Source organism: Malus sylvestris, chromosome 15, assembly GCF_916048215.2.
Source record: "Malus sylvestris chromosome 15, drMalSylv7.2, whole genome shotgun sequence".
NCBI classification, from domain to species: domain Eukaryota; kingdom Viridiplantae; phylum Streptophyta; class Magnoliopsida; order Rosales; family Rosaceae; genus Malus; species Malus sylvestris.
This window is the reverse complement of record NC_062274.1, coordinates 50569092-50596299: the sequence shown is the minus strand read 5'-3', so window position 1 is coordinate 50596299 and position 27208 is coordinate 50569092. Positions and strand designations below refer to the sequence as shown.

At 37.0% G+C, this 27208-nt stretch overlaps 1 protein-coding gene and 2 pseudogenes across 3 annotated transcripts; 1 reads left to right on the top strand and 2 right to left on the bottom strand.

Moving 5' to 3' along the window:
* The first annotated feature begins 848 nt into the window (after window positions 1–848).
* LOC126603667 (aminotransferase ALD1, chloroplastic-like) lies at window positions 849–26959 on the top strand. 3 transcript variants are annotated; one of them, XM_050270602.1, is made up of 9 exons: window positions 849–969; window positions 1165–1193; window positions 23974–24041; window positions 24195–24311; window positions 24937–24999; window positions 25635–25739; window positions 25851–25901; window positions 26005–26532; window positions 26617–26959. In XM_050270602.1, exons 1-9 carry the CDS (start codon window positions 890–892, stop codon window positions 26908–26910), a joined length of 1335 nt encoding a protein of 444 aa, XP_050126559.1. In that variant the 5' UTR covers window positions 849–889; the 3' UTR covers window positions 26911–26959. The 3 variants fall into 3 exon arrangements, with proteins under 3 accessions (XP_050126559.1, XP_050126560.1, XP_050126558.1); XM_050270603.1 differs by lacking the exons at window positions 23974–24041; window positions 24195–24311; window positions 24937–24999; ... (2 more) ...; window positions 26005–26532; window positions 26617–26959 and adding exons at window positions 1350–1414; window positions 1561–1677; window positions 1833–1895; ... (2 more) ...; window positions 3254–3781; window positions 3865–4369; XM_050270601.1 differs by lacking the exons at window positions 849–969; window positions 1165–1193 and adding exons at window positions 23464–23583; window positions 23777–23805 and having other exon boundaries at window positions 26617–26958.
* Window positions 12791–15482, bottom strand: LOC126605628 (21 kDa protein-like; annotated as a pseudogene).
* On the bottom strand, window positions 15656–20295 carry LOC126603674 (protein RAE1-like; annotated as a pseudogene).
* Window positions 26960–27208: the final 249 nt, after the last annotated feature.

Sequence of the window (27208 nt, the reverse complement as noted above, 5' to 3'; positions counted from 1 at the left end):
TTATATAGGTCTCGTTCAGGTTTTAAAAAGCGCTAGGCGTTAGTCGGTTGACGGATAGAGGCTTAGCGCTTAGGAGTCTAGACCGAGACTAGGCGGTTTTTTTTTTGTTAATTAAATTAATTATATAACATATAAATGTGTACTTATACTTAAAATAAATAATAACATATAAATGTATACTTATACTTAAAATAAACAAATAAATGTATTGAGATACATAATACAAAAATAGAATGACATATAAAGTATAAAGTACTTAAACATATTGAAAATATGGAGGACAAATATATAATGAGTGTTCATATAAGTATCCAACAAATCTCTTACTATTTATTGAAAAAATAAAATGCATGTCTAGGTGGGTTTAGGTGGGCGTCTAAGCAGGTCTAGATGTCATTTCTTATTTTTTAAATGCCTAGAAATAATCATGGTGGAGGCTAGCCACCTAAGCGGGACCTAGACGGTGTTAGGTGGAGACTTTTAGCCCAGGCTCCCCTTCTTATTTTTTAAACGCTTAGAAATTAATCATGGTGGAGGCTAGCTGCCTAAGCGGGGTCTAGACTGCATTAGGCCGAGACTTTTACCCTCGCCTTTCTTATTTTTTAAACGTCTATAAATTAATCATGGCGAAGGCTAGCCACCTAAGCAAAGTCTAGACGACGTTAGGCCGAGACTTTTAGCCTAGGCGCCCTTTCTTATTTTTTAAACGTCTAGAAATTAATCATGGCGGAAGTTTGCCGCCTAAGCGGAATCTAGACGGTGTTAGCCGGAGACTTTTATAACCGAGTCCTATATATATACATATATATATCTCACACTACAAGTCTCAACTCACAATAAGAATTTGAGACGAAGTTTGTGATTGGAGCATTCAATAATCCAAATCCAAATGTACAAGTTTCCTACAAGTTTTTCATCAATGTCCCATGCCCTGACATTGCAGCCTGTGATGATAATTCAGGCCTTCAGGTACTACTCTGCAATTCCTTTCAAAATTATAAGCTACCTCACTAGTTCACTACTCTTTCAGTTCTACCTATCCTCCATTTTCTGCAAACAACAACAACAAACCCTAGACCTTGCATTCACAAGTAATCATGCTCCATTGCACTTGCCACTTGATTTACTAATCTGTAACCTTTCCTTTGTTTGTCATTCACGCAGCTTCAAGAACGAAAAGGACCGATTGTTTGGTATGAACACTATTTCTCCTCTACGTGATTATCCATTCCTTCCACACACACACACACTGTGTATCGTAATTTTTTAATCTTTAAATCTGCCACCTTATAAGACCAAAGAATTAAGAAACTGATCACGAATATGATTCTTCCAACTGTAAAAATCAGGTTGTCGTACGAAGGTAGCTCGCAATGCAAACATGGAGAAATTGCGGAATGGCCTGTTTCCTGAGGTGAGTTCATTCTTCTTTTGGCAATTGGATTAGTCTCTTGAATACACTATTCAGAAACTGATGCTAACAATATATATATATATATATATATATATATATATATATATATATATGTATGTATCTGTGTGTGTGTGTGGTAAATTCAGATTTCAAGGCTGGAGCTTGAACACATTGAGAAGTACCCGAATGCAAAGTTGATAAGCCTCGGAATAGGCGACACAACAGAACCAATACCAGAAATCATCGCATCAAGCATGGCTAATGTTAGTAAATTTAACTGAATCGATGAATATATTCTACTAACTACTTTTAAAAGCATACAGTTTACAGACGAAGGGGGAATAAGAAAAGAAAAGATTTTGGGTGGACTTTGTTTTCAATGTCTTAATAATGTTTAGAGAATTTTGATGTTTTGCAGTATGCACATGCCCTTTCGACCGCTGACGGTTATTCAGGGTACGGACCTGAACAAGGCAATAAGGTACCATAGTAATGCATGATTCTCTCCCGAATGTCATGAAAGTTGAGTTTTAATTAAATCTTATTAAGTTAAATCTCAATTGTTCTCATCTTTTAATGCTTGGATACCCTAAATTGATTGCTGATGAGTAGATTTTATATTATATATTTTACCCTAATCTTAATATATTTTGGTTAATATATTGGAAGAATTTTAATACTTTGAATTGTATTTTCAATATAGGACTTCCGACTTCCTCTGGAGCAAAACAGGATCAAATGGACGAATTTTGGAGTAATTCCAAAGGAAGTCGGAAGTCCTATATTGAAAATACAATTCAAAGTATCAAAATTCTTCCAATATATTAACCAAAATATACTAAGATTAGGGTAAAATATATAATATAAAATCTACTCATCAATTGCTTTACCTTGTTTCAACATTTATTAAATGTTCCATGCATCAATGTTTAAAATATTAATATTGGTGAAAATATCGATGAATGTATTGATACCAATTGTTTTTTATGGAAATGATAAAAATTTTGCTCAAAAACGTAAAAATTTAAAATGAAACTTTAGGATATGGGAGTTTGCTGATATTTAACCAATATATTAGAAATATTGATGAAATCAATTGATTTTAGTTGAAATTTAAGAGTTTCTCCAGGCCAATGCAATCTGTTGATTTTTCAATATTTCCACGGAAATGTCGACCACATTAAAGAAATTTCAAACTTTGCCGTGCATTCATTTTTTCTTCTTTTGCTTTGCTTCCCCGAGCTCCAACCATCGTTCTCTTGTCGGACTATGAATCTCAAGTGTGTTCCACGTTCATAGTCAACTGAACACAAGTCTAGCGAATTGACCAAAAAAAAAGAACACAAGTCTAGTGAGAAAACATTACTCCTCTTTCTCTCCCTCTATATACACGCTGGTGTGTTTGTGTGCGCGCTCGTTTCCGTGCGCTTGCTAAGTACCTAAACTTGTTTATATGTCTACATATAGGCATTGCGGAAGGCAATTGTAAAAGCATTCTATAAAGATCTGCAGATAAAAGACACAGAAGTTTTCGTATCAGATGGTGCGCAGTGTGACATTACGCGACTTCAGGTACACAATTACCGTTTAAGTTTGGCGGATGCTCGTTATCTTATTACGTGTAACGCTCGAAGCAAGGGTATTCTAGTAACACAGATTTATGATTTTCTTGTGTACTTACAGTTGTTGCTGGGTTCCAAAGTGACCATAGCTGTGCAGGATCCATCATTTCCGGTATGTTGTTATGTTACTGAACATGTTCCAAACGAAGGAATGCTTAATTGAATTATTCCAAACAAATGAAAGATTGGTATCTGATCCGATACATGGCGCTGGCAGGCTTACATCGACTCAAGTGTGATTATCGGTCAAGCTGGAGACGAAGGTGGGAGTGGAAGGTATGGGAGCATTGAGTACATGAAGTGCGGACACAAAAATAACTTCTTTCCGGACTTGGCAACCACTTCAAGAACAGATGTTATTTTCTTCTGCTCTCCAAACAACCCCACTGGTCATGCAGCAACTAGGGAGCAATTAGAGCTTCTTGTCAAGTTTGCCAGGGACAATGGATCCATTATCATCTTCGACGCTGCTTATTTGTCATATGTACAAGACGATAACTGCCCTCGTTCCATCTTTGAAATTCCCGGTTCTAGACAGGTTGCAATCGAAATATCATCATTCTCCAAGTTTGCTGGCTTCACTGGTGTCCGTCTAGGCTGGACAGTAGTGCCTGACGAGCTCTTATACTCGAATGGATTTCCTGTTATACACGACTTCAATCGCATTGTCAATACTTGCTTCACCGGGGCGTCCAATGTTGCTCAAGCTGGTGGACTCGCCTGTCTTTCCTCGCAAGGCTTCAAGGTAAACCTTTTATACATAAAATAAATAACTTCCAAACAAATTACACATCTCCAAAATTACAAATTCACATTTTGCGGTTTCAGGCTGTGAATTCTCTGGTTGACTACTACATGGAGAATGCAAATATACTGGGTGAGGCATTGTCTTCTGTTGGTTTACAAGTATACGGCGGTGCAAATGCTCCCTACATTTGGGTGCACTTTCCAGGTTCAAATTCTTGGGATTTATGCAAACACATTCTTGAGAAAACACACATAATTACAGTTCCGGGATCTGGATTTGGTCCGTTGGGTGAAGAGTTCCTGAGAATTAGTGCTTTTGGCCACAGAGAGTGTATCCTAGAGGCCGCAGCTAGGCTAAAATACCTATTTCTATAGGACTTAGGAACACTCTACTTCTCGCTTCATCTATTCACAATCATCATCCATGGCATCATTGGGATGGATTGGCCCGCTAAATGTTATACGTTACAACTTAGAGGGTTCATTTTATGAGAGGAATAATTACTAAACCAATAATGATTTGTGGCACGGGTAAAAATTTGTACGAGAATATGAGATTTATTATATTTTCTACCTATTAAAGTTATATATGTCTTTGAGAGCCTATGTGGGTTTTTTTAAATATTAAGTCGCTTGGCTGCACTTACCCTTGAATTAAAGAGTCTTGTCACAGAAGTAATCTCAAAGGAACGAGGCAAATGGCTAAGCAAAACTTTGCCATAAACATTCACTACCTACTTTCGTACAAAAGAAACCGTCATGATTAACTCAAACCACATACACTGTTTCTTTAAGAAAATGTTACGAAGATCTGCTGACATATTTATCTCACTCGCCATTTAACTACTAGCCACATCGCTTCAACTCACTATATATTCCAGGGGCTGAACGTCTGCACCTCAAAATAAAGTACTTCTTAAAGAAATCTACAATCTATGTCAACAGAAATGCACCAACAATCCGATGCACCGCTATCAAGATAAAGAAAATGTTAAAAGTCTGTTCTCAATGTAGCATAGAGATAATTGAGCGAACTGCAGATCTGGGAAAATTAATTCATAACAAATTCATCAAAAGGAAAGAAAATAGCTTGAGACACCAGGTTTTATATACAATATATCCTGAACCTTTATAATTTTGCTTCTTTTAAACGCAACGGTCAATATAGAATGATTACATCCAGTAAAGAGCTATCACAATGCACTGATAAAAGTCTCAAATTTTGACAGAAAAAAGGGTAAGATAACTTATAGCAATCACATCAACCGAAACTTTTTTCAAGTTTTGAGCTATACTCAAAATCTTAAGGGAGTGCAAAACATCAAACATCAAGGACTAGACAGCTAACCAGTTCAGCAGGGAAAATCCATCAAGTTCGTGGTTTGTACTGATCTATTTCTCTCTCTAGATCTCTCGCATTCTCTCTCTTTGTCTCTCTTTGTCTCTCTCTCATGTTCATGTGTGTAAATTGCGTTGTTGTTGTTGCAGGTGAAATCATCTTCTTACACTCGACTATGTAGTACCAAGGAAATCCTGACTGTGAACGGCCGATTCCCAGGGCCGACTTTGAAAGCTCGTAGAGGAGTTAAATTATTATTACGGTCTATAACAAGGCAAACTACAACATCATGTTTCATTGGTGCGTCATTTGATTTATATTCAAATTATAGTTCTATCCATGAATTTAACTAATTATTTTGTTTTTGTGTCAAAATGTGTTAAGATTTCAAAGTCGGGCCAACAACCTATTACTAATCATTCCAATAAAGTCCTACTTAACCATTTGTGTAGTACGACAGGTGTTAAGTTTTATCGTAAAAGATCTCGATGTTACTTATAGCAGAACCATTCATCTATAAGTAGTAATATATTTTGCCAAGTTTTCGATGTACGATTGCATTTTTTGTTGTAAACTGAAATAGAAAAGAACGAAGTTACCAAAAAAATGTAGAACTCTTGAGTGGTGAATGATTCTTGGGATGAGTCGCGGACTAAGTCACTCTCTTTAAAACGTTTCGCGGCTCTGCCTAAAGTGTGCAAGCAGTTCACAAACACCACGTCGTCCCCAGAATAAAACAGCCCAGAACATGCTTCTTCTGATAAGATTCTTCCTTGCACAACGGAAGAACCTTCGAACTAAACTTTTTCGATATGTTGCTTTTTAAATTAATATATTTAAACTTTTTTTCCTTGTTTTTTCTTCTACTATTTCTACTCCACGCCTAACTGATATCTCTATCTGTGTCCTTATACATACATATATATATATATATATATATATAAAGAAATAGATGCTGGGGGGGGGGGGTGTAAAACCGTAAGGATATAAAGAGAGTTTATGGGGTGCGAAACGGTCGGTTGCAAACAAAAGGAGTTATTAACATCACATTAATTTACTTCTTAAATTGCTTTAAGAAATTTCAGTTATAGACTTTGAAATGAAAAAATACGCAGTGCAATATTTACCAGTTGATGCAGATCAAATCAAAACGTAATTCAAATTCAAACAAGAAATAAAAACAAAACGGTTTGATTGCATAACTCCTTAAGCTAAAATCAATTGACTTTCAATATTGGTAATAAAGCAAAACGTTGTGTATATAATATTGGTAGTAAAACAAAACATAAATATATTTAAATATTTAAATAAAAACATATTTGCTCCAACATTTTTCCACAAAATGTATGTTTAATTTACAGGCATGGAGTTAGACAAGTAAAGAATCCATGGTCAGATGGACCTAAGTACCCCAATTCAGCCAGGAAACAAGTACAATTACAAAGTAGAGTTTTCAACGGAAGAAGGAACAATGTGGTGGCACGCACACAGTGGGTGGGCAAGAGCAACGGTTCACGAACCCATTTTTGTCTATCCAAAGTGTGGTTCTCGCTATCCCTTTTCTAAACGTCATGCAGAGGTTCCAATCATACTAGGTATGTACGTACTGAAAACTGAAAATGCAATAAGGTATGTACGTAGAAAATGCAATGATTATCCTATGCAGTGGGTTAGGAGAGGTCCGTGCTTATTCTGAAGTTTTTTCACTTTGTAACTTCTATTTGTGTGCTTTTGGTTGAACATAGTGCATTCTTCGACTTATGTGCTTTTGCTCCCAGCTAGCTTTATTATATTTCTCTAATTGACCAACAAAATGTGTTTTACAGTAGTATTATTATGAAACCAAAGCCTTATATCAACTAGCCTTCCTTAGTTCATCATTTTGCATGGTAGAGTGTTGTTTTACAATAAAACTACATATATATGGAATAGAGGAAGAATTTATCTTGAAAGACCATTTTCATAGCTTGAACCATGGTTATTAATTTTTTTTCAACGTCATTGTAGAAACTTACAAAAAAGTTTGGTGCTTATGATGCATATATTATCTCAATCTTATTTTTTTCCCCTACTCTCTTTTGATTAAAATTTGGGTAAATTACATAAAACTACCTCAACTATTGGGTTAGTCACAGTTTCATACCCCACCTTTAAAAAAATGTCAATGTCATATCTCATCTTACGAATTTCTTCCATTCGTGCTATTATATTTTGTCCAATTTCTTTTATATGGCTTAAAAGCCCCTCTTAACTCCAATTTCTAGCTCCGCCACTGGTCAAACGATCTTTAAAATATTCAAAATTAATAATGTTATTGTTCTTTCTTAGGGGAATGGTGGAAGAAGGATGTTATGGAGATACCAGGAAATGCAAATATAACTGGAGGTGAACCCATGCTCTCAGATGCATATACCATAAATGGGCAACCGGGCCATCTCTATCCATGTTCCAAATCAGGTATATTGATATCAACAAAGAAAATTGATAAATATTCTTGTAAATAAATAATTGTTGTAGTATGAATTTAGTGAATGAAGAAAGAGAGAGATCGGTCAGAGAGAAGAGGAGAGATAAAGGCTTGAGAATTTGTGAGTGATGTTTCTCAGGCCCTATGCATTTATTTAAATTATACTAATAAGAGAGACAGAGAGAGAAACTTCTAATAGAAAATATCAATAAATTTGTGTCAATATAATATATTTAGGCTTGGTCTGGTTTCTTGAATTGGATTGGACAACTCACTACATTCAATGTATGCTAAAGGAGGAAATGAATGCTTAACCTTCAAATCTTGTTCTAGTCGAAGATGGAAAATGAATTAGCTATTAAAAACTTATCCTGTCAATAAGTTTCCTTCATGACTAGCTAGTCATTTTATAACTTTATTTTAAACAAAATTTTGAAGTTGAAATTGTAACAGCCCGTCCCAAATTTTACGTTTTTATTAACTTTAAAAGCGTGAATTCACGAAAATGCCCTAGAGGCAAGGACTTTGACTTTCGTTGATCATCGGTTAGAGAAACATATGATTTATTCTTTTAGCATATCCTCGTAGTACTTGTCGCTACGGACGCGTGGGCGCAAACGGGACTTGATTTGGAGCTATAGCGAGGGAGATATTAACGTTTGAAGTTTGGGGCATATTAATAATTTGGTTATTATTAGAAAACTCTAAAAACATTTAAATGAAATCTGGTGTGCCACGTGGGTGGCCCAGATTTATAGACAAGGATATGGATGGTTGTGATGGAAAGGCAAGAAGAGAGATGAGAGATAAGTGGAGCAATGAGGAGAAGAGAGAGAAGGGTGGACCAATGAGGGAGGAGAGAAAGGAGAGAAAGGAGAGAAGGAGAGAAGAAGAAGAGGAGGGAACCGGTCGGGTTTACCATGACCCGTGACCCAACCTGGTTCCATCTTCCGATTCCGACCACCATAGACGGCGAGGTTGGTGTCAAAATGATCCTTAGCTCGAGGCCATTTGAAAATTCTTCATATTTCACCCAAAAAATCAAGGGATTTGGCATTGATTTCACAAAACCCGCACGGTGGGGTGCGGTGGTTTTGGGTTCGAACCACACAATTTCGAAGTTAATGACATCCATCACCACCACCCATAGCATCCTCTTGAGGCCTAGAATAAAGCCCAAACAAGTTTGGGGGCGGTGGAGTTGTTTTGGAGTCGGATCGAACACACCCAATTTTAAGGGTTTCGTACGATTTTAGTAGAATTGAAGTTTTTCCAGGTCAAATTGGCCTTAGGTACAGGTATAGATCGATTCTTCTCGTCGATTAGATAAATTTTCATGTTTGGATCGTGTGATTTGGTTGAAAAATAAGAAAGTTATAACGATTTAAAGTTTGCCCAGTTTCCGGCGACCTCCGCCACTTTCGAGGCATTTTCCGGCCAAACCACTGCGAGTCGAGAAAGGTATCAATCTCTTCCTCTCGTCGAAAACTAAGATTTCCATTTTTAAATCACTTGATTTCGTGGAGTATTGACAAAGTTATGGACATTGAAAGGTTGCCCATAAATTTTGGCGAGTTACCAGTTTTCCCGCAGACAGCCGTGTTTCAGACCATTTTCTGGACACCTCCGGCCACCATTTGGACTCCAAGCTGGTGTAATTTGTTCTACATTTCTCTAGCTTCGATTTGGTATATTATGGGTTGAATTTGGTTGAGAAACAAGTGAGATATGGAGTTCTAAAGATTGCCCGGAAATCTGCGAAATCTGCAGAATCCGGCGAAGTTCCATTAAGGTCCACCACTTGATTAGAATAGTAATCGATGATCCGACCATTGAATCGTCACCAAACTTTTTTACATTAGTACGTAATATTTGAAGAATGTAGGAATTTACGGATTGGGAATTCGACGTACGGATCTTCCCAAATTGGATTTGTAAGTCCATAAAATAATATGTTAACTGCCACTTGGTTTTGGAAATTGGCGGAGATCCAACCGTTGGATCGTAATGAAATTTTAATATGTTATTCTAGAAGTATAATGTGAATCTTTGGAAGTTACAGATTGGAAATTTGATATGCGGATCTTTTGGATCGAGTTATACAGGGTTGTAGACCCTACCGTCGATCTATGATCGACAGTTGACTGATGGTCAATGAGTCTCAAACTATTTTAGAATGTCCTTGAAGATGTATTTTATGTGAATTACATATTCTATTGATAAGAGTTCTGAGATGTGATTCAATAATTGTTCTAGGTGCCAATCATTCGGGACTTCTTGATGCGCGTGCTAGAGAATCATAGCATGGACTCCAGGTGAGTGGGTCTTTTCCTTTTATTATAGGCATATAATTGATAGTTCCACAAACGCTTCTAAAGTGATTTAGGCATCTTACCTACAATTAATTATTGTGAACTACGAATGACTTGATCCTTGTTTAGAGTACGTAGTCAATCTAACGAGACGTTAGATGCAGCCATACAATAAGTGAGATTAAATAATCGAGACAAAAGCTTTGTTTGGGAAAATGAGCAATGTGAAGGAATCTGGTGAAAAACGTGAGATTTAACCGTATGTTTTGGGTGAATAAATGTTGGTTATAAATCAACGTGCGAGGAAACGAGAAATTGTGGTTTTATGTTTTATAAATGCCACGCCATAATTAGTTTACATTTTAGTATGTGATTTAGTACAACCTTGCACAGTGTTGCACACCAATGTGGAGGCTAAGGTAAGTTCAGGTGAGTATATAATGTTGGTATAATTGATGAGATATGTGATGAGATATGAATAAGTCGTATAGGTCACTATAGATGACTCTGACTTATATGCTAGCCATGATTGATGAGATATGTGATGAGATATGAATAAGTCGTACAGTTCACTACATGTGACTCCGACTTATATGCTAGCCATGATTGATGAGATATGAATGAGTCGTACAAGTCACTATAGGTGACTCCAGCTTGCGTGCTAATATGGTTTATTAAGCACATGATTATTTATACTGCTAATGAGTTGCTAAGTAGTATTATACTTCGGGGTTTACCGTTAGTATATTTTTGACTTCATACTTCTACGTAGTATGATTTGTTGAAAACTATACAGATTTTACGGTGAGGGGTTACTTCCTTTGATAATGGAAATGACTTTGAAAATCTTTGTTTTGACCACTCACACTTTCTATCCTTGCACCCCTCCAGGTTCTAGTAGCAAGGTTCCGTATCGACGAGGACTTGTGGCACTCCCAGTTCTGGTGGCTCTTTATGATGGTATAATTATTATCTTTGCTCACTAGACTTGTCTTATGCTCTGTATCACACATGAAATGGGTCCAGACCTGCTCACCTAGCACTTATGAAATACTTTTAGAATTAATTTATTCACATTTTATACATTATTACACTTTATGGCTTCGTCACCTTCCAAGTGTCGGCCAACACGGCTCGATTCGGGGTCATAGTGGACATTCCGAGTCGGGGTGTGTTAGAAATAATTTAGTGAGTTAAATTGTAAACCTCAAAAATAGACTTATCATTTAAGGCTAGATTATAGATTTTGAAAGTAAAATGTGTTGATGCACAAAATCCGGAGGATCTTGGACCAACGTAAATCCGGCCGTGAATCACACAAACGCACAAGAACACAAAGATGTATCGTGGTTCACCCCAATTGTTTGGGCTACGTCGGTACTGATGTTGATTCTGATTCACTGTATGAATGTATGGATTACAATAGATCGGTAAGTGAGCTCTCTGTGGATGCAGCCCTTGCCATTTTGCTCTCTGTTTGGATGTGAGGGTATTGCCATCTATTGTTGTGAGGATGAATCTGAGACTCTGTCTCTCTCTATTTTGTGAGGCTCTCTGGATGTGAGCCCTTGTTTCTCTCCCTTAGTGAAGGTTAGGCCCTTAATGAGGGTGAGGGAGAGTCCTTTTTATAGAACAAGGGCTCCCTCCCCTTTTACATAAATCATGGGCTTAGGGATGATGCCCAAAGACGAAGCCCAAAGACGAGGCCCAATATATGGTACCAACATGAGTCCCCCAAGTCTTCAGTTAAGAGAGTTTTTTGGCTGGAGACTTCAAATCTAATCCATGTACGGGCCGAAGTGACTAGATGTCGTCCAGAACTGGTACTTAACACAAGGCAATACTCAACATAAAGCAATACTCGGCTAGAGGTATCACACGTTACGAGACTGCTTGGCTGGAGGCGATGCTCGGCTAGAGGCTATGCTCGCTGCGAGGCGGCTCGGCTCCTGGTATTCCTTATTGCAAGTATCTACTTTATATCGACATGCACTCAGTATGAGTAGATTCTCGACATGACTTGGGTCCGCTTGTCGGGTTAAACAAGAGATCATTGTTCAGACTGAATCTTTGTCACCATGAGCACGTGGCTCATCCGTTTATAAGTTGGTAGACTTCTTTAATCAGCAACAATGTTGATCAGTAGATCTAGTTGCTCAATAATTCCTGACAATAAATGACAGTATAAGTATGACTGTATAATGAATGAATCAAATTGACAAAAGTTTGTCGAGGAAAAATATTGTGCTATGTGCCTTCTATAAATAAATAATTTATTCAGTCGTGTGGTAAATCACATGTTGTATAAGTGACACAGTTTAATGGCAGTCACAATACTCTAGGCCAATAAATATTGTATAATAAAGTTTTACCCTACCACTTTAAATAATGAAGTCAGGAATGATTAAAGATGCAATAATAAAATATTAATTAATAAAATAACTGTAAGGAAGATTGCAAACAAGCATTTGTAAAGCATATGCACATTGTAAAGCAAATCAAACCGAGAACGCACTATATAGGTGTGATAGAAATGATGTGGCCTCATGTTAAAGAATATACACACAGATGTAAAGCAAAAGGATCTTATCAAAATAATAATAAAGTAATAAAATAATAAAAAAAAGAATCTTATCTTCCTATTCCCATGGCTTTTTCAAAAAAGCCTTTTCATGATGAAAGTTTCATTGTTGATGGGCATCTTCTGGTCTAATAGAAAGTGGAGATGGGGAACCTTGGTGCAATGTAGTGGGAACTTTGCACCAGTTCTTATCTTATTCATGAGTGCTACAGTTGTCGATCCCATCTCCTCAAACCCATTCAAGCACGTTTTATGATCCGTCACCGCGCTGCTTATCCACGTGTGTATGTCCTTCACTTTGTCTCCAGTCAACGCATTCTCTCCACGACATCAAACCCGTCCGTCCAGGTCTCCTCGTTGGTAAGTGCGGTGCTCATCCACATTTGGACGTTGCTCATCTGGAACCGGAACGACGAGGATTCGCCTCTTGAGTTTGCAGTGGAACTAAGCTGGTGCATCTGGTTGAGGGAGCCCATAATCTCGTTGAACCCTGGCGAAGCAGTCGTGGAGGGCTGAGGCAGCGCGAGGGTCGGCGGTGTAGTCAGCTTGTCGGGATATGTTGGAGAAGTAGGCAGCCATGCGGCGGACCCTAGCGAGGTTGACGCCGATGGCTACCTTGACGAGCCGAGTCAGGTTGTCCTGGACGACTCTGGCGAAGCGGGACATGGAGGTGTATCGGAGGTCAAGGTACAGAGTTGTGCTGCAGCTTGTACGAATGAATGCCGAGTCGTTGGATGAGAGTCCGACCGTGGGAATGGGGGTGGGAAAAGAGGAAGAAAAGGAAGGTGAAGGAGAGTTGGGGGAGGAAGAAGTGTGGATCTTGAAGTTATGCTTTGGTATCTTGAAGCTATGTTTTGGTATTTAGAGAAGCAGGAAGAAGAAACTAGAGAGAGACCACAAGACAGAGAGAGGAGAGAGAAGAAATTGTGGTTGAGTTTAGGAGTTTTTCATTTTTGCATTTTTTAGAGATGGGTTTTGTAGTGACTCTGCAGGTGTTTGGTTCTTGGTTTCTGCAGATTCACTGTGGATATTGTGGTGAGGTTTCACGGTAGTGAGATGAAAAAATAAAAGAGAACCGACATAACTTTTCGTGTCGTTTCCCACAGATGGCGCCAAATGTTGATGCACAAAATCCGGAGGATCTTGGATCAACGTAAATCTAGCCGTGAATCACACAAACGACAAGAACACAAAGATGTATCGTGGTTCACCCCAATGTTTAGGCTACGTCCACATTGAACTTGATTCTGATTCACTGTATGAATGTATGAATTACAATATATCGGCAATGGAGCTCTCCGTGGATGCAGCCCTTGCCATTTTGCTCTCTTTTTGGATGTGAGGGTATTGCCCTCTCTTGTTGTGAGGATGAATCTGAGACTCTGTCTCTCTTTGTTTTGTGAGGCTCTCTGGATGTGAGCCATTGTTTCTCTCCCTTAGTGAAGGTCAGGCCCTTAATGAGGGTGAGGGAGAGTCCCTTTTATAGAATAAGGGCTCCTTCCCCTTTTACATAAATCATGGGCTTAGGGATGAGGCCCAAAGACGAGGCCCAATATATGGTACCAACAAAATGCATACGTGCTAGATTATTATTGTATAATAGAAAAAAATTTAAAAACTTGTTTTAATCTTTAATTCTTTTTCTAGTTCTCTATCATAGTCTATATATATTTTACAATATCTGTTTTCTCTCTTAATCTCTCTTTCTTTAGTATATATATATCTTAAATCTTTTATTCATTTCTCTCTACTGACTCCTATAATATGAAATCCTTGTTCCGTCATTGCAGCAATAACATTGTTATCAACAACATTTTAATGGAACATGCATGTACTTTCGAAATGTCAGTGAAGCATAGGAAAACCTATTTGCTTCGGATAATTAGCACGGTAATGGATGAAGAGCTTTTCTTCAACATAGCAAACCACAAATTAACATTGGTGGGAAAATGGTTACTAAACAAAACAAATCGAGACATCTTACACCTTAACATTCAATCTCTTTCGATTCAAGTTTGCAATGAATTCCAACTAGGGGTACTTATCCCATTCCAAATTGGAAGAAAAATGAGCACAGATGAGACGAGAAGATGAGGAGTCTAATGAAGAAGATGAAGCATGGCGCAACACACAATATGTGGCAGTCATGGCTGCGGTTAAGGTGTGTCAGCCAACTAAGGAACAATCTCAATAGGGTAGCTTTGTTCTGGTCGCTCTTACAAACCACAAAACAGAGCGATGACGCATGCTAATCTGATGAACAACTACTTCAACCCTAACTCGGTATACACGGAAGAGGATTTCAGACGTCGCTTCCGGATGAGGTGTCATGTCTTCTAGCGTTTACTTCATGATGTCGAGCAGGTCAATCTATACTTTCGACAGAAGCTAGATAGAGCAAGCCGCCCTGGTTTCTCACCTTATCAGAAGGTTTCTGTTGCACTCCGAATGATGGCCAATGTCTAAGTCTACATGCCTTGATACTCTTGTTGAATTATGTAATACAATTATTCAGCTTTACAAAGAGGAGTACCTCCGTGACCCAAATCAAGAAGATCTGGATCGGCTCATTCGCAAAGCTGAAAACTATGGGTTTCCGGGTATGATAGGGTCATTAGACTTCATGCATTGGAATTGGAAGAACTGTCCCACTGGATGGCAAGGAGACTTTAGCAGAAGGTCGAGAAAACCAACTGTTGTGTTAGAGGCGGTTGTCTCATATGACACATGGATCTAGCATGTTTTCTTTGGAGTCCCTGGATCCCAAAACGACATTACAGTTCTTGGTCGTTCTGCACAACTTTTGACACATTTTTCATAAACTCATTCAGTAATGTATTTTAACGACCCGAACCATCTATCTTTTAGAACATCATTCATAGATCATTGTTCGCAAAAAAATTAGATGAGTCCAAAATCATTAAGACATTCATTTGTAGTGAAGGAAATTGACAAATCCAATTCTATAAAGAAACCTTAAACCTTTAATCCAACTGCCATATAGTTTCAGATTTTTTGGTAAACATAATCTTTGATGGAAGATCTAAAAGATAAACAGTTAAATTTGTCAAAATACATTATAAAGTGGACTCCACAAAAACATATGTCAAAAATTATGTAAAAAAAGTGATGCCGCAAATCTTTTCCTATTATTGTATATTGGAAAAGAAAAGTAAAAAAACTAATTATAATTTCATTTCCGTGCTTTTAAGACAAAAATGACTTTGTTCATATTTAACTTGAAGTACCTGAGTTTAGGAACATCGACGAAAGCGAGGTAAATGCCTAATTTAGAACATGTAAGATCGCATCAGAATAACGAAAAACCTCAAGCTCATTGAAATTTAGCAAAGAAATTTATAAGGTTTGAATTCTCAGCACAAAATGGAACCCTCACTGTTGAAAGCACTGCAAGGTATAGGTTGACTGCACCTCGCCATTGCCTGAAAAAATCAGAAAACCCTCTATTAGACACTTATACGCGTACAAAACAAATGATCAGTAACCAAATATATAAACAGGAAGGAGAGAGTCAGGGACTGGGCAAGCTCATGCCAGAAAAAGAAAATGACTTGTACAGAATTAAAGCCAACAAAGTAAAATTGCCAGATTACCGGCAACTTAAACTGATCGGAAACCAACAGTCAAGATGCTTATAATACAAAGACAAAAGTAGCAGTAGAAAATAGATGTGGGAGAAACCTTTAGTCTCTGTTTGCTATCCTTATCCCAAAAATTGAAAGAACCGTCAGAACCAGCGGTAGCAAATGTTTGATGTACCTGAAACGAGGAGCACAAAATAAGCTCTACTGCGACAAATAACAGGAAAACAGAAAATGAAGCCTCATAATTTATCAACATCTCACTCAACAACCTAACAATAACCATGACGAACCGACCGTGAATGTTCTATAAATTAGTTTGGATGGAAACTGTGAAATAATTAGGCATTCCAAATCATGATTCTGAAGTAAACTCATTCCTAAAAAAAAAGACAAATTTGTACATAAAGGTAAGTTTTAACTTGACCAAATTCACCGTTCAGACAAAATAATCCAGTATACATAGCAATCTAACTACTTTACAGATTCTCATACACTATGACAAACCAACAACCAATACAATCCATTAATAATATACATGAAAAATTCAAAACAAAAGAAAAATAGTAATTCAAGGATTATTCAGAAACCTTTTTGCTTTTTGTCTTTCACAATTCAAGAGAGTGAAAAGCAACAGGAAAAAGGAAAGGGGGAGATGGGACATTACAGAGCGGACGAAGAATGCATGTAACGAAAACCACAACAGAGACATTTCACTTTGAAGTGTTTTGACTTTTGAGTTTCAAATTCTATAAACTACTCTAACGTATTTCTCTCTCCTTCACCCCTATCTTTAATTTAAAAACAAAAATATAAAACACCAAAAACAAATATGTTGGACCCTCAGTACATTGTCCAGACATAACTATGAAAAAGGAAAAAGACAAAGGGATCTTACAGGATGGAAGTTCAGAGAGTTGACCGAGTAGATGTCATTGCCCTCTCTATGGCACTTGAAGGTAAAGTTTTTACTTCGTAGTCCATCATCAAGATGATGTGCACCAACCCTCCCTTCAATAGAGCCAACCTGGTCACAATCATAATTATTTGATTCATTAATTATTCAGATATGGTAATAGGTTATGAAGCAAAAGAAAAAAAAGAGTACAAATGATCCTATGTGATGTTCAATAGTCACGAATCACGATAGTAAAAAAAAGTAGAATGGCAAAAGATAGAACTCGTGGCAAAGTGGTATATCAGTTATGTCCAATGATATCAACACATCAATTTCTCAAAGAGGTTATAATACATTTGAGCAGATAATTTACACAATCTCCCCCTGTGCTTTAGTGGAAGGGAACACCCATCTCATTCTGAAAAATTATAGCACTATTACCGAAGTCAAAGATATAAACTTGGCAGCGCTCATATTCTTCATGGTTTTGGTCTCCCCTAGATAATTAATAGAACAACTATACTTTTAGAGAGAAACTAAACAGAAAATTACAAGGCCAAAAAATAAATAAAGAACAATTTTGAAGGGAATTTCAAATAATTACCAAGAATCCTTGCTGATCTGGAAATGCAGCAACACACCTTGTATGATACTTTAGGGGTGAAACAATTCTCTTGAATTCAGTCTGTTAGTAATTAGAAATAATTGAAATTAGAGGCAAAACATAGAATGTCAATGACGGCAACCCAATCAAATATTAGAACCTCTATATAATAAATCCATCTCCATTGACTGGACTTGAAAACTTAAAAAAGAACTAGAAGCTTATCTTCAAGGTACCGCAAAAAATAATTAAAAGCCTAGATAAATGTTAATTCTGAAAACAAGAAGTAAATAAAGTTAACGAAGAAGTGAACTGCTTTAATTCGTTGATGTATTCTTGTTGCATCAAATTGATAAAATAAACGATATCTGATAACTCTTACAAATACAATGATACCTGTGGGTTTTGCAAGTTAAAAACAATCAGATTTCGGTCTGCAGTGCCAACAACCATTAGAGGGTATCTCACTGATAGAGCTTGGGTATGGATTGGAGTTTGCTGCCTCAGATCCCAATACCTGAAGATAGGTGGCAAAGGTCATACATTAAAAAGAAGAAGAAAAAAAGACTTCTTTAACAAATTATTTTAACAAGTATCCCACTAAAATATCTGGTGCACAAATTCAGATAGCTCAAACTAGATAAAAACAACGGCTATGTTTTACTTACTTCTAAGTCTTGTCCCAGCTTCCTGTGACTAAGTAGTTCATCTCCGGGATCCAAGCAGCCTCTTTTATTGGTGCATGCATGGCAACGGTCACCGGTTGGTTACCAGCTAAAGGCCACATCTTAACCTACTTGTCACAGCCTCCAGAGAACACAGTAGATCCATCATCCTTCCAAGCTGAGCACAAAACATATATAGAATTATAGATAGACATATATCCTTCCCAGTTATATCACAGAATTTCCTTAGTTAACATACATTGATCTAATGTGGTCTCAAATCAAATGCACAAAACATATGTATTTAACTATTTATCAATAAATCTTTGAAATAGTGGTGATCCTTATTCAAAAGACTCAACTTTTTAAATGAGATCATAGAATAACGGTACAAAAATTACTTTCTTAATCAACAGCATATAACAAGTGTAAAAGCAATTGTCCTTGATATCTTCATTGCAAACGTAAGATCTTGCAAACATGTCTCAGACCTCCCATAATTACAATTCCATATTTGACCTTCTACATAAAGATTGTACTGCTTTTATCTAACAAAATTTTGCGTCCAACTGTAACCATAAATTTTTTTTGCATCCAATAAATTTCTCTAAAACTAATCTTATATCGGTTCCTGAGTAATACATCTAGAAACAAAGAGCAAACCTTTTGTTTGTTTTGTACCAGAATAACACTAAGTCAACATGAAGAGCAGAAGTTAAGAATCATATGAGAGGGCCAAGGCCAGATGTAAACTCCCCTAGCTCTGCCAGTGGTACAGTAAAAAGTTCCAAGTTCGAATTCACCAAGTAAAGGCAGACAATCTATCATTTGTAAACTCAACAGGCATTACCAATTCATACCCTAGTTCAAGTTAAAAAATATAGTTGACACATTGTTGTGTATGTATCCGTTATTCCACAATATGTTGGAATTCAAACATGTGAAACAAAATAGTTTGACAACCGAACTAGTTTCATGTAACATGGAGAGAGAGAGAGAGAGAGAGACGTTACCGGTTGGTCATGGGATATGGATGCCTTGGGCACACTAGCAATTTTGTCCACTCTGGTGTATCTCCCAGCATCACACCTAAACACGGGCATACCAGCAGTCATTGCTTAACCAATCAACTGTTTGTTTGGTCGCATAGATAAGAAAAGAAATTATAAAATTCAATCCAATGGTGTATCTTCTTCAGTTACCATGAATCACACATACATACCACATAAGTAAGAAGCATACTGCAATAAATATAAATATATATATATATATATATATATTTTTTTTTTTTTTGCTCGAGAAAGGAAAAAAACTATTAAATAGAGTGACCATGGTCACAACCCGTACCAATACAATCAAATAAAAGAGCTTTTCTAGCCACAGGAGGCAAGGTTCCATCCCAAATATAAAAGTTGGCAACTTTAAATCCAATGCTAGTCTGTCACAAAGTTTGCCTCTCTAAAGACATGCTTCCTGTAAATAATTATATGTGAATCCCAATCATACATTATAGTGCCTGGTAGTCTGATGACAGAAATCCAATCCAATCCAATCTAATCCAATCCTATAGAAAAAACTTTCTTAGCAACCAAACAGAATGCAAGGCTACATACATACATACCTGGTTGTCCCAGGAGGTGGCGACCAGAATGTTGCTCTTGGGACTGAAGCTTAGGCTCGATATCGAGTCGTTAGGAGGATGGGTGACCTAAAATATCAAAAATTAAAATTAAAATTAAATTGAATAGAATAGAATTAAATTAAGTTAAGGAAGAAAATCAAAACAAAGCAAAATCGACGAATAACTGCAAGTTAATCGAATTCACCTCAAAGGACTTGTTCGGGTTCTGATTCTGATTCGAAGCAGCCATGAAATTCGACATTGGAGTAGCACTCAGAGAAATTCGCTTCTTCTCTACTTCGAAATTTCAAAAATAAATAAATAAAATACCCAGTATTTATCTGAGAAGTAAAACCTGAGAGAGAGAGAGAGAGAGAGAGTTACCTTAGCCGAAGGTCTGAGTGTGGTTTAGAAGTTTGAACGAAGAGGAAGAAGGAGACGAGTATGCATGGGAAACTTTTTTAAATGTCATGTGAATTTATAACTTATTTTAATTTGTAATATAAATATCAATTTCTTAAATCATTTTTCTGTCATTTCATGCTAATCTCGTTAAGTTTTTCATTTATAATAAGTAATGTGTTTTGTATATGACTTGGTTTCAAGATTATTTTGAATTTTTTACTCTCCACACCCATTCAATATTATTTCGAATATTTCAATTCTTATCTTTATAATAATAAGATGGACCGTGATAAATTCTCAAAACTTACAATTAGTTAAATTCTATGTTTGATGCGATAGCAAATTTTAGTTACTCTTCGATTTGACGAAATTGTATTTACAAAACAAAGTAACACATTTGGTTACAGTCATAGCCACACGCCCAATGAGTGGGTTTGGTCAATGAACATCAAATGCTTAAGTTAGTTTTTCGGAAAATAGAGATTTTACGATTGAGTTGTGTAGAGTTAACTTCAACTTACTTGAGAAGTGTGTGAATGGGGTATTTATAGGGAGCATGGCTAGCTACCCGGAGAACAATTATTTCTTAAACAAGAAAGAGATAAAAGAGTTCTTCCCCCAATTTTCTACTTTGCTTGCCCTGCGAAGAGGTGTTTATCTTCTTTGTCCTTGCTGTTGCCGCACCTCCAAGGTAAGAAAATTTCTTCTTTTTTTTTTTTTTTATAGGAAAATTAACGAAAAGTTCTTAAAATTTTAGTTTTAATAAAAATGACAAAATAAATGTGTGAGTGAATAGTACCAGAAGTGAATTTTTAAAGTAAAAATATCATTTTCGTTAAAAGACTCAGCTAGGGTTGATGGGCTGGCCCGTCTGTTAAGTTTGTTGGGCTACTACGTTAGGCTCTGCCTAAAGCGTTGGGCTTGGGGTGCTGCCTTTCCCTATTTTTCTTTTCTTTTTTTTTTTCTCGAATATTTGTCGGTATTCCTATGTAGGACTTTTTTAGAATGTCCTCATCCGAGCGTAACAATGATGAAGATTCCCCACCTAAGTATCGTCAAGGTGGGTCCTCTGGAAGACTTGGATACTTCAAAGCTGCTCATGCCAAGATTGATTTTGATGAGTTGTTTCTGGATTTTCTTGAGGAATTTAGGCATGCAATCTCATCGGGAATTCGTGTTAGGCGCATGAAGGATAGAAATAGCCATGAACCATGCACTAAAGTCGCTTATGCAAGTGAAAAAAACAATACCAAACGAAACCTAACACTATTTTTGCAAAGACAAAAGACAGCTACTAAATCAAAATAAGCTTTTTAACAAAATTCTTTTGTCATTTACCCAAACACAGAGAATCTTTCCCTTTCTTGCTTCTCTTGATTTGTCGTGCTAATTCGGTCCACTTTTGGTAGTCAAACGGGCCGGATTGAAGCTGTGAATAATTCGCCCAAGGGTACATGATGACACCTAAAATAAGGGGAGTCTTTGTCCACTTTCACGTCAAACGTGTAACATGGGCCACAAAATATTGAGACATAGTAAACTGGTCCGAACTTCATCTCCGGGCCGTAAAATTCAAAAGAATGTGCAACCATAAATGGTTGACACAAATTGGTCGATATCCACTATGATAGAGATTTTTTATTGTGTTGGAAATATAATCCGGTACATCAAACATAATAATACAATTGGTTATGAACTGATAAATTTTTTTTAATCAATTGTATCATAACATTTGGTGTACCAGACCGTATTACCGGCAAATTGAAAAAATTTCTGACGACACGAATTCAAATGCACATGCTTGCTCTTCAAGTTTAAGTATTGCAAATTTGCAATGTAGGAGGAGGACCAATTTATAATTAAAACAGTAAGTTGTTATTAACACTTCTAAAAAGCAACTATGCAGTCCTCTCAAGTGTCACTTATCTCCTAGTTTTCTTAATGGAAAGAGTGCGGGTTGACTATTACGAATGGTGAATAATAGCACCTTTAGATTAATGAATTTTTTTTAGAATTCTTTTTGTAGTTGACGCTACTTAGTCTAAAATAATACACATATCAACTCGGTCCTTGCTAAACGTTTGTTCCCATGTTCATTGTATTTCATTAATTTTTAGTTGTTTGGCTGGTAGGAAAATTTCGTTACTACTTCACTCCTTCCTTTCATACACTTCATTTTCAATGCATTTAGTTGTGGAAATTTTGTATACTTTATTGCAGTAGACTTGGCACAAAGGGAGACTTGAGCCTAACAGAAGATTTAGCACAAAAATCGAACGCAATGGTGTTCTAAGATTTATACAGTCGACTCATTTCGTGGCATAAAGCTTTATTGTTGTCGTTGCAGATGTATTCACTTCAACAGAGGATATCGTTTTCCTTGATTGGGAGTTTTCATTTTCTTATTGTTCTTCATCTTCTCTTGCATAAAAAGACGACTCAACATATAAACATCAAGGAGAAGAGGTCATGTGCAGTTTCCCAGCATTTCACAGGTGGTCAATACGTCACTGTAGAAAAATGTAGAACAAGTGGAAATTAGGTGGTGGTGTGGAAAATAGATTTTTCCATTGTACTTATACTTAAAATAAATAATAACATATAAATGTATACTGATACTTAAAATAAACAAATAAGTGTATTGAGATACATAATACAAAAATAGAATGACATATAAAGTATAAAGTACTTAAACATATTGAAAATATGGAGAACAAATATATAATGAATGTTTATACAAGTATTTAACAAGTCTATTACTATTATTGAAAAAATAAAATGCAGGTCTAGGTGGGTTTAGGTGGGCGTCTAGTTAGGTGCCTTTTCTTATTTTTTAAATGCCTAGAAATAATCATGGAGGAGGCTAGCCGTCTAAGCGGGGCCTAGACAACGTTAGGCGGAGACTTTTAGCCTAGGCACCTTTTCTTATTTTTTAAACACCTAGAAATTAATCATGGCGAAGACTAGCCGTCTAAGCAGGGCCTGGACGACGTTAGGCCAAGACTTTTAGCCTAGGCACCCTTTCTTATTTTTTAAACTTCTAGAAATTAATCATGATGGAAGCTAGTCGCCTAAACGGGACCTAGACGGCGTTAGGCCGAGATTTTTATAACCGAGTCCTATAGATATAGATTATATATATATCTCTCTCACACTACAAGTCTCAACTCACAAAAAGAATTTGAGACGAAGTTTGTGATTGAAGTAATCAATAATCCAAATCCAAATGTACAAGTTTCCTACAAGTTTTTCATCAATGTCCCATGCCATGACATTGCAGCCTGTGATGATAATTCAGGCCTTCAGGTACTACTCTCAAATGCCTTTCAAAATTGTAAACTACCTCACTAGTTCACTGCCCTTTCAGTTCTACCTGTCACTCCATTTTCTGCAAACAACAACCACAAACCCTAAGCCCTGCATTCACAAATTAATAATCATGCTCCATTGCACTTGGTTTACTATTCTGTAACCTTTCTTTTGTTTGTCATTCACGCAGCTTCAAGAACGAAAAGGACCGATTGTTTGGTATGAACACTATTTCTCCTCTACGTGATTATCCATTCCTTCCACACACACACACACACACACACACACTGTGTATCGTAATTTTTTAATCTTTAAATCTGCCACCTTATAAGACCAAAGAATTAAGAAACTGATCACGAATATGATTCTTCCAAATGTAAAAATCAGGTTGTCGTACGAAGGTAGCTCGCAATGCAAACATGGAGAAATTGCGGAATGGCTACCTGTTTCCTGAGGTGAGTTCATTCTTCTTTTGGCAATTGGATTAGTCTCTTGAATACACTATTCAGAAACTCATGCTAACAATATATATATATATATATATATATATATATATATATATATATATATATATATATGTCTGTGTGTGTGTGTGTGTGTAAATTCAGATTTCAAGGCTGGAGCTTGAACACATTGAGAAGTACCCGAATGCAAAGTTGATAAGCCTCGGAATCGGCGACACAACAGAACCAGTACCAGAAATCATCGCCTCAAGCATGGCTAATGTTAGTAAATTTAACTGAATCAATGAATATATTCCACTAACTACTTTTAAAAGCATACGGTTTACAGAAGAAGAGGGAATAAGAAAAGAAAAGATTTTGGGGGGACCTAACTACTTTTAAAACCATACAGTTTAATTACAGAAGAAGGGGGAATAAGAAAATAAAAGATTTGGGGGGGGGACTTTGTTTTCAATGTGGTTTTTCAGCCAAAATGATCCGTGAGATTTGCATAACACATAACTTTGGTCCCTAAGATTGAAAATCAATCGAAGTGGTCTATGAGATTGTTCACCATCCATTATTTTGGTCATTCCATTAATAAATCCCGTTAAGTGGTCCCTGAGCTTTTTAACAGAATGACCAAAATGATGTATGGTGGACAATCTCAAGGACCAAAGTTATGTGTTATGCAAATCTCATGAACCATTTTGGCTAAAAATATCCTCAACTTAACTGAATTTTTTAATGGAAGAACCAAAATAATAGATGGTGGACAATCTCATGAACCACTTCTATTGATTTTCAATCTCATGGGACTAAAGTTATGTGTTATGCAAATCTCAATGACCATTTTGACTAAAAAACCATGTTTTAATAATGTTTAGAGAATTTTGGTGTTTTGCAGTATGCACATGCCCTTTCGACCGCTGACGGTTATTCAGGGTACGGACCTGAACAAGGCAATAAGGTACCATAGTAATGCATGATTCTCTCCCGAATGTCATTTTTCATGAGTGGGCGGTTGAGTTTTAATTAAATCTTATTAAGTTAAATTTCTTTTAACATTTATTATGTGTTTCATGTTTAAAATATTGGTATTGATGAAAATATCGATATGCAAGTTTGTGGAAATATCGATGAATATATTGATACCGGTTGCTTCCGATAGAAATGATAAAATTTTTGCTCAAAAACGGAAAAATTTTAAATGGAACTCTAGGATATGGGAGTTTGCCGATATTTAACCAATATATCGGAAATATCAACGAAATCAATCGATTTTAGTTGAAATTTAAGAGTTTCTCCAGGCCAATGAAATCTGTCGATTTTTCAATATTTCCTCGGAAATGTCGACCGCATAAAGAAATTTTTCAAACATTGTCGTGCATTCATTTTTTTTCTTTTGCTTTGCTTCCCCGAGCTTGTTATCTTGTTGGATTATGAATCTCAAGTGTGTTCCACGTTTGTAGTCAGCTGAACACAAGTCTAGCGAGAAAACATTACTTCTCTTTCTCTCCCTCCATATATATGTTGGTGTGTGCGTGCGCGCTCGTGTCCGTGCGCTTGCTAAGTACCTAAACTTGTTTATATGTCTACGTATAGGCATTGCGGGAGGCAATTGTAAAAGCATTCTATAAAGATCTGCAGATAAAAGACACAGAAGTTTTCGTATCAGATGGTGCGCAGTGTGACATTACTCGGCTTCAGGTACTCAATTACCGTTTTCGTTTGGCGGATGCTCGTTATCTTAACACGTGCAACGCTAGAAGCAAGGGTATTCCGGTAACACAGATTTATGATTTTCTTGTGTACTTACAGTTGTTGCTGGGCTCCGAAGTGACCATAGCTGTGCAGGATCCATCATTTCCGGTACGTTGCTATGTTACTCAATCTTGTTCCAAACGAACAAATGCTTAATTGAATCATTCCGAATAACTGATGATTGGTCTGATCCGATACATTGCGCTGGCAGGCTTACATCGACTCAAGTGTGATTATCGGTCAAGCTGGAGACGAAGGTGGGAGTGGAAGGTATGGGAGCATTGAGTACATGAAGTGTGGACCCGAAAATAACTTCTTTCCCGACTTGGCAACCACTTCAAGAACAGATGTTATCTTCTTCTGCTCTCCAAACAACCCCACTGGTCATGCAGCAACTAGGGAGCAATTAGAGCTTCTTGTCAAGTTTGCCAGGGACAATGGATCCATTATCATCTTCGACTCTGCTTATTCATCTTATGTACAAGACGATAACTGCCCTCGTTCCATCTTTGAAATTTCCGGCTCTAGACAGGTTGCGATCGAAATATCATCATTCTCCAAGTTTGCTGGCTTCACTGGTGTCCGTCTAGGCTGGACAGTTGTGCCTGACGAGCTCTTATACTTGAATGGATTTCCTGTTATACACGACTTCAATCGCATTGTCAGCACTTGCTTCAATGGGGCGTCCAATGTTGCTCAAGCTGGTGGACTCGCCTGTCTTTCCTCGCAAGGCTTCAAGGTAAACCTTTTATACATAAAATAAATAACTTCCAAACAAGTTACATTGACTACAAAATTACAAATTCACATTTTGCGGTTTCAGGCTGTGAATTCCCTGGTTGACTACTACATGGAGAATGCAAATATACTGGGTGAGGCATTGTCTTCTGTTGGTTTACAAGTATTCGGCAGTGCAAATGCTCCCTACATTTGGGTGCACTTTCCAGGCTCAAATTCTTGGGATGTATGCAAAGACATTCTTGAGAAAACACACATAATTACAGTTCCAGGATCTGGATTTGGTCCGTCGGGTGAAGAGTTCCTGAGAATTAGTGCTTTTGGCCACCGAGAGTGTATACTAGAGGCCGCAGCTAGGCTTAAAACCCTATTTCTATAGGAATAAGGAACACCCTACTTCTCACTTCATCTATTCACAATCAGCATACACGGCATCATTGGGATGGATTGGCCCGCTAAATGTTATACTTTACAACTTAGAGGGTTCATTTTATGAGAGGGAATAATTACTAAACCAATAATAATTTGTGGCACGGGTAAAAATTTGTACGAGAATATGAGATTTCTTATATTTTCTACCTAGTATTAAAGTTATATATGTCTTTGAGAGTGTATGTGGGTTTTTCTAAATATTAAGTCGCTTGGCTACACTTACCCTTGAATTAAACAGTCTTGTC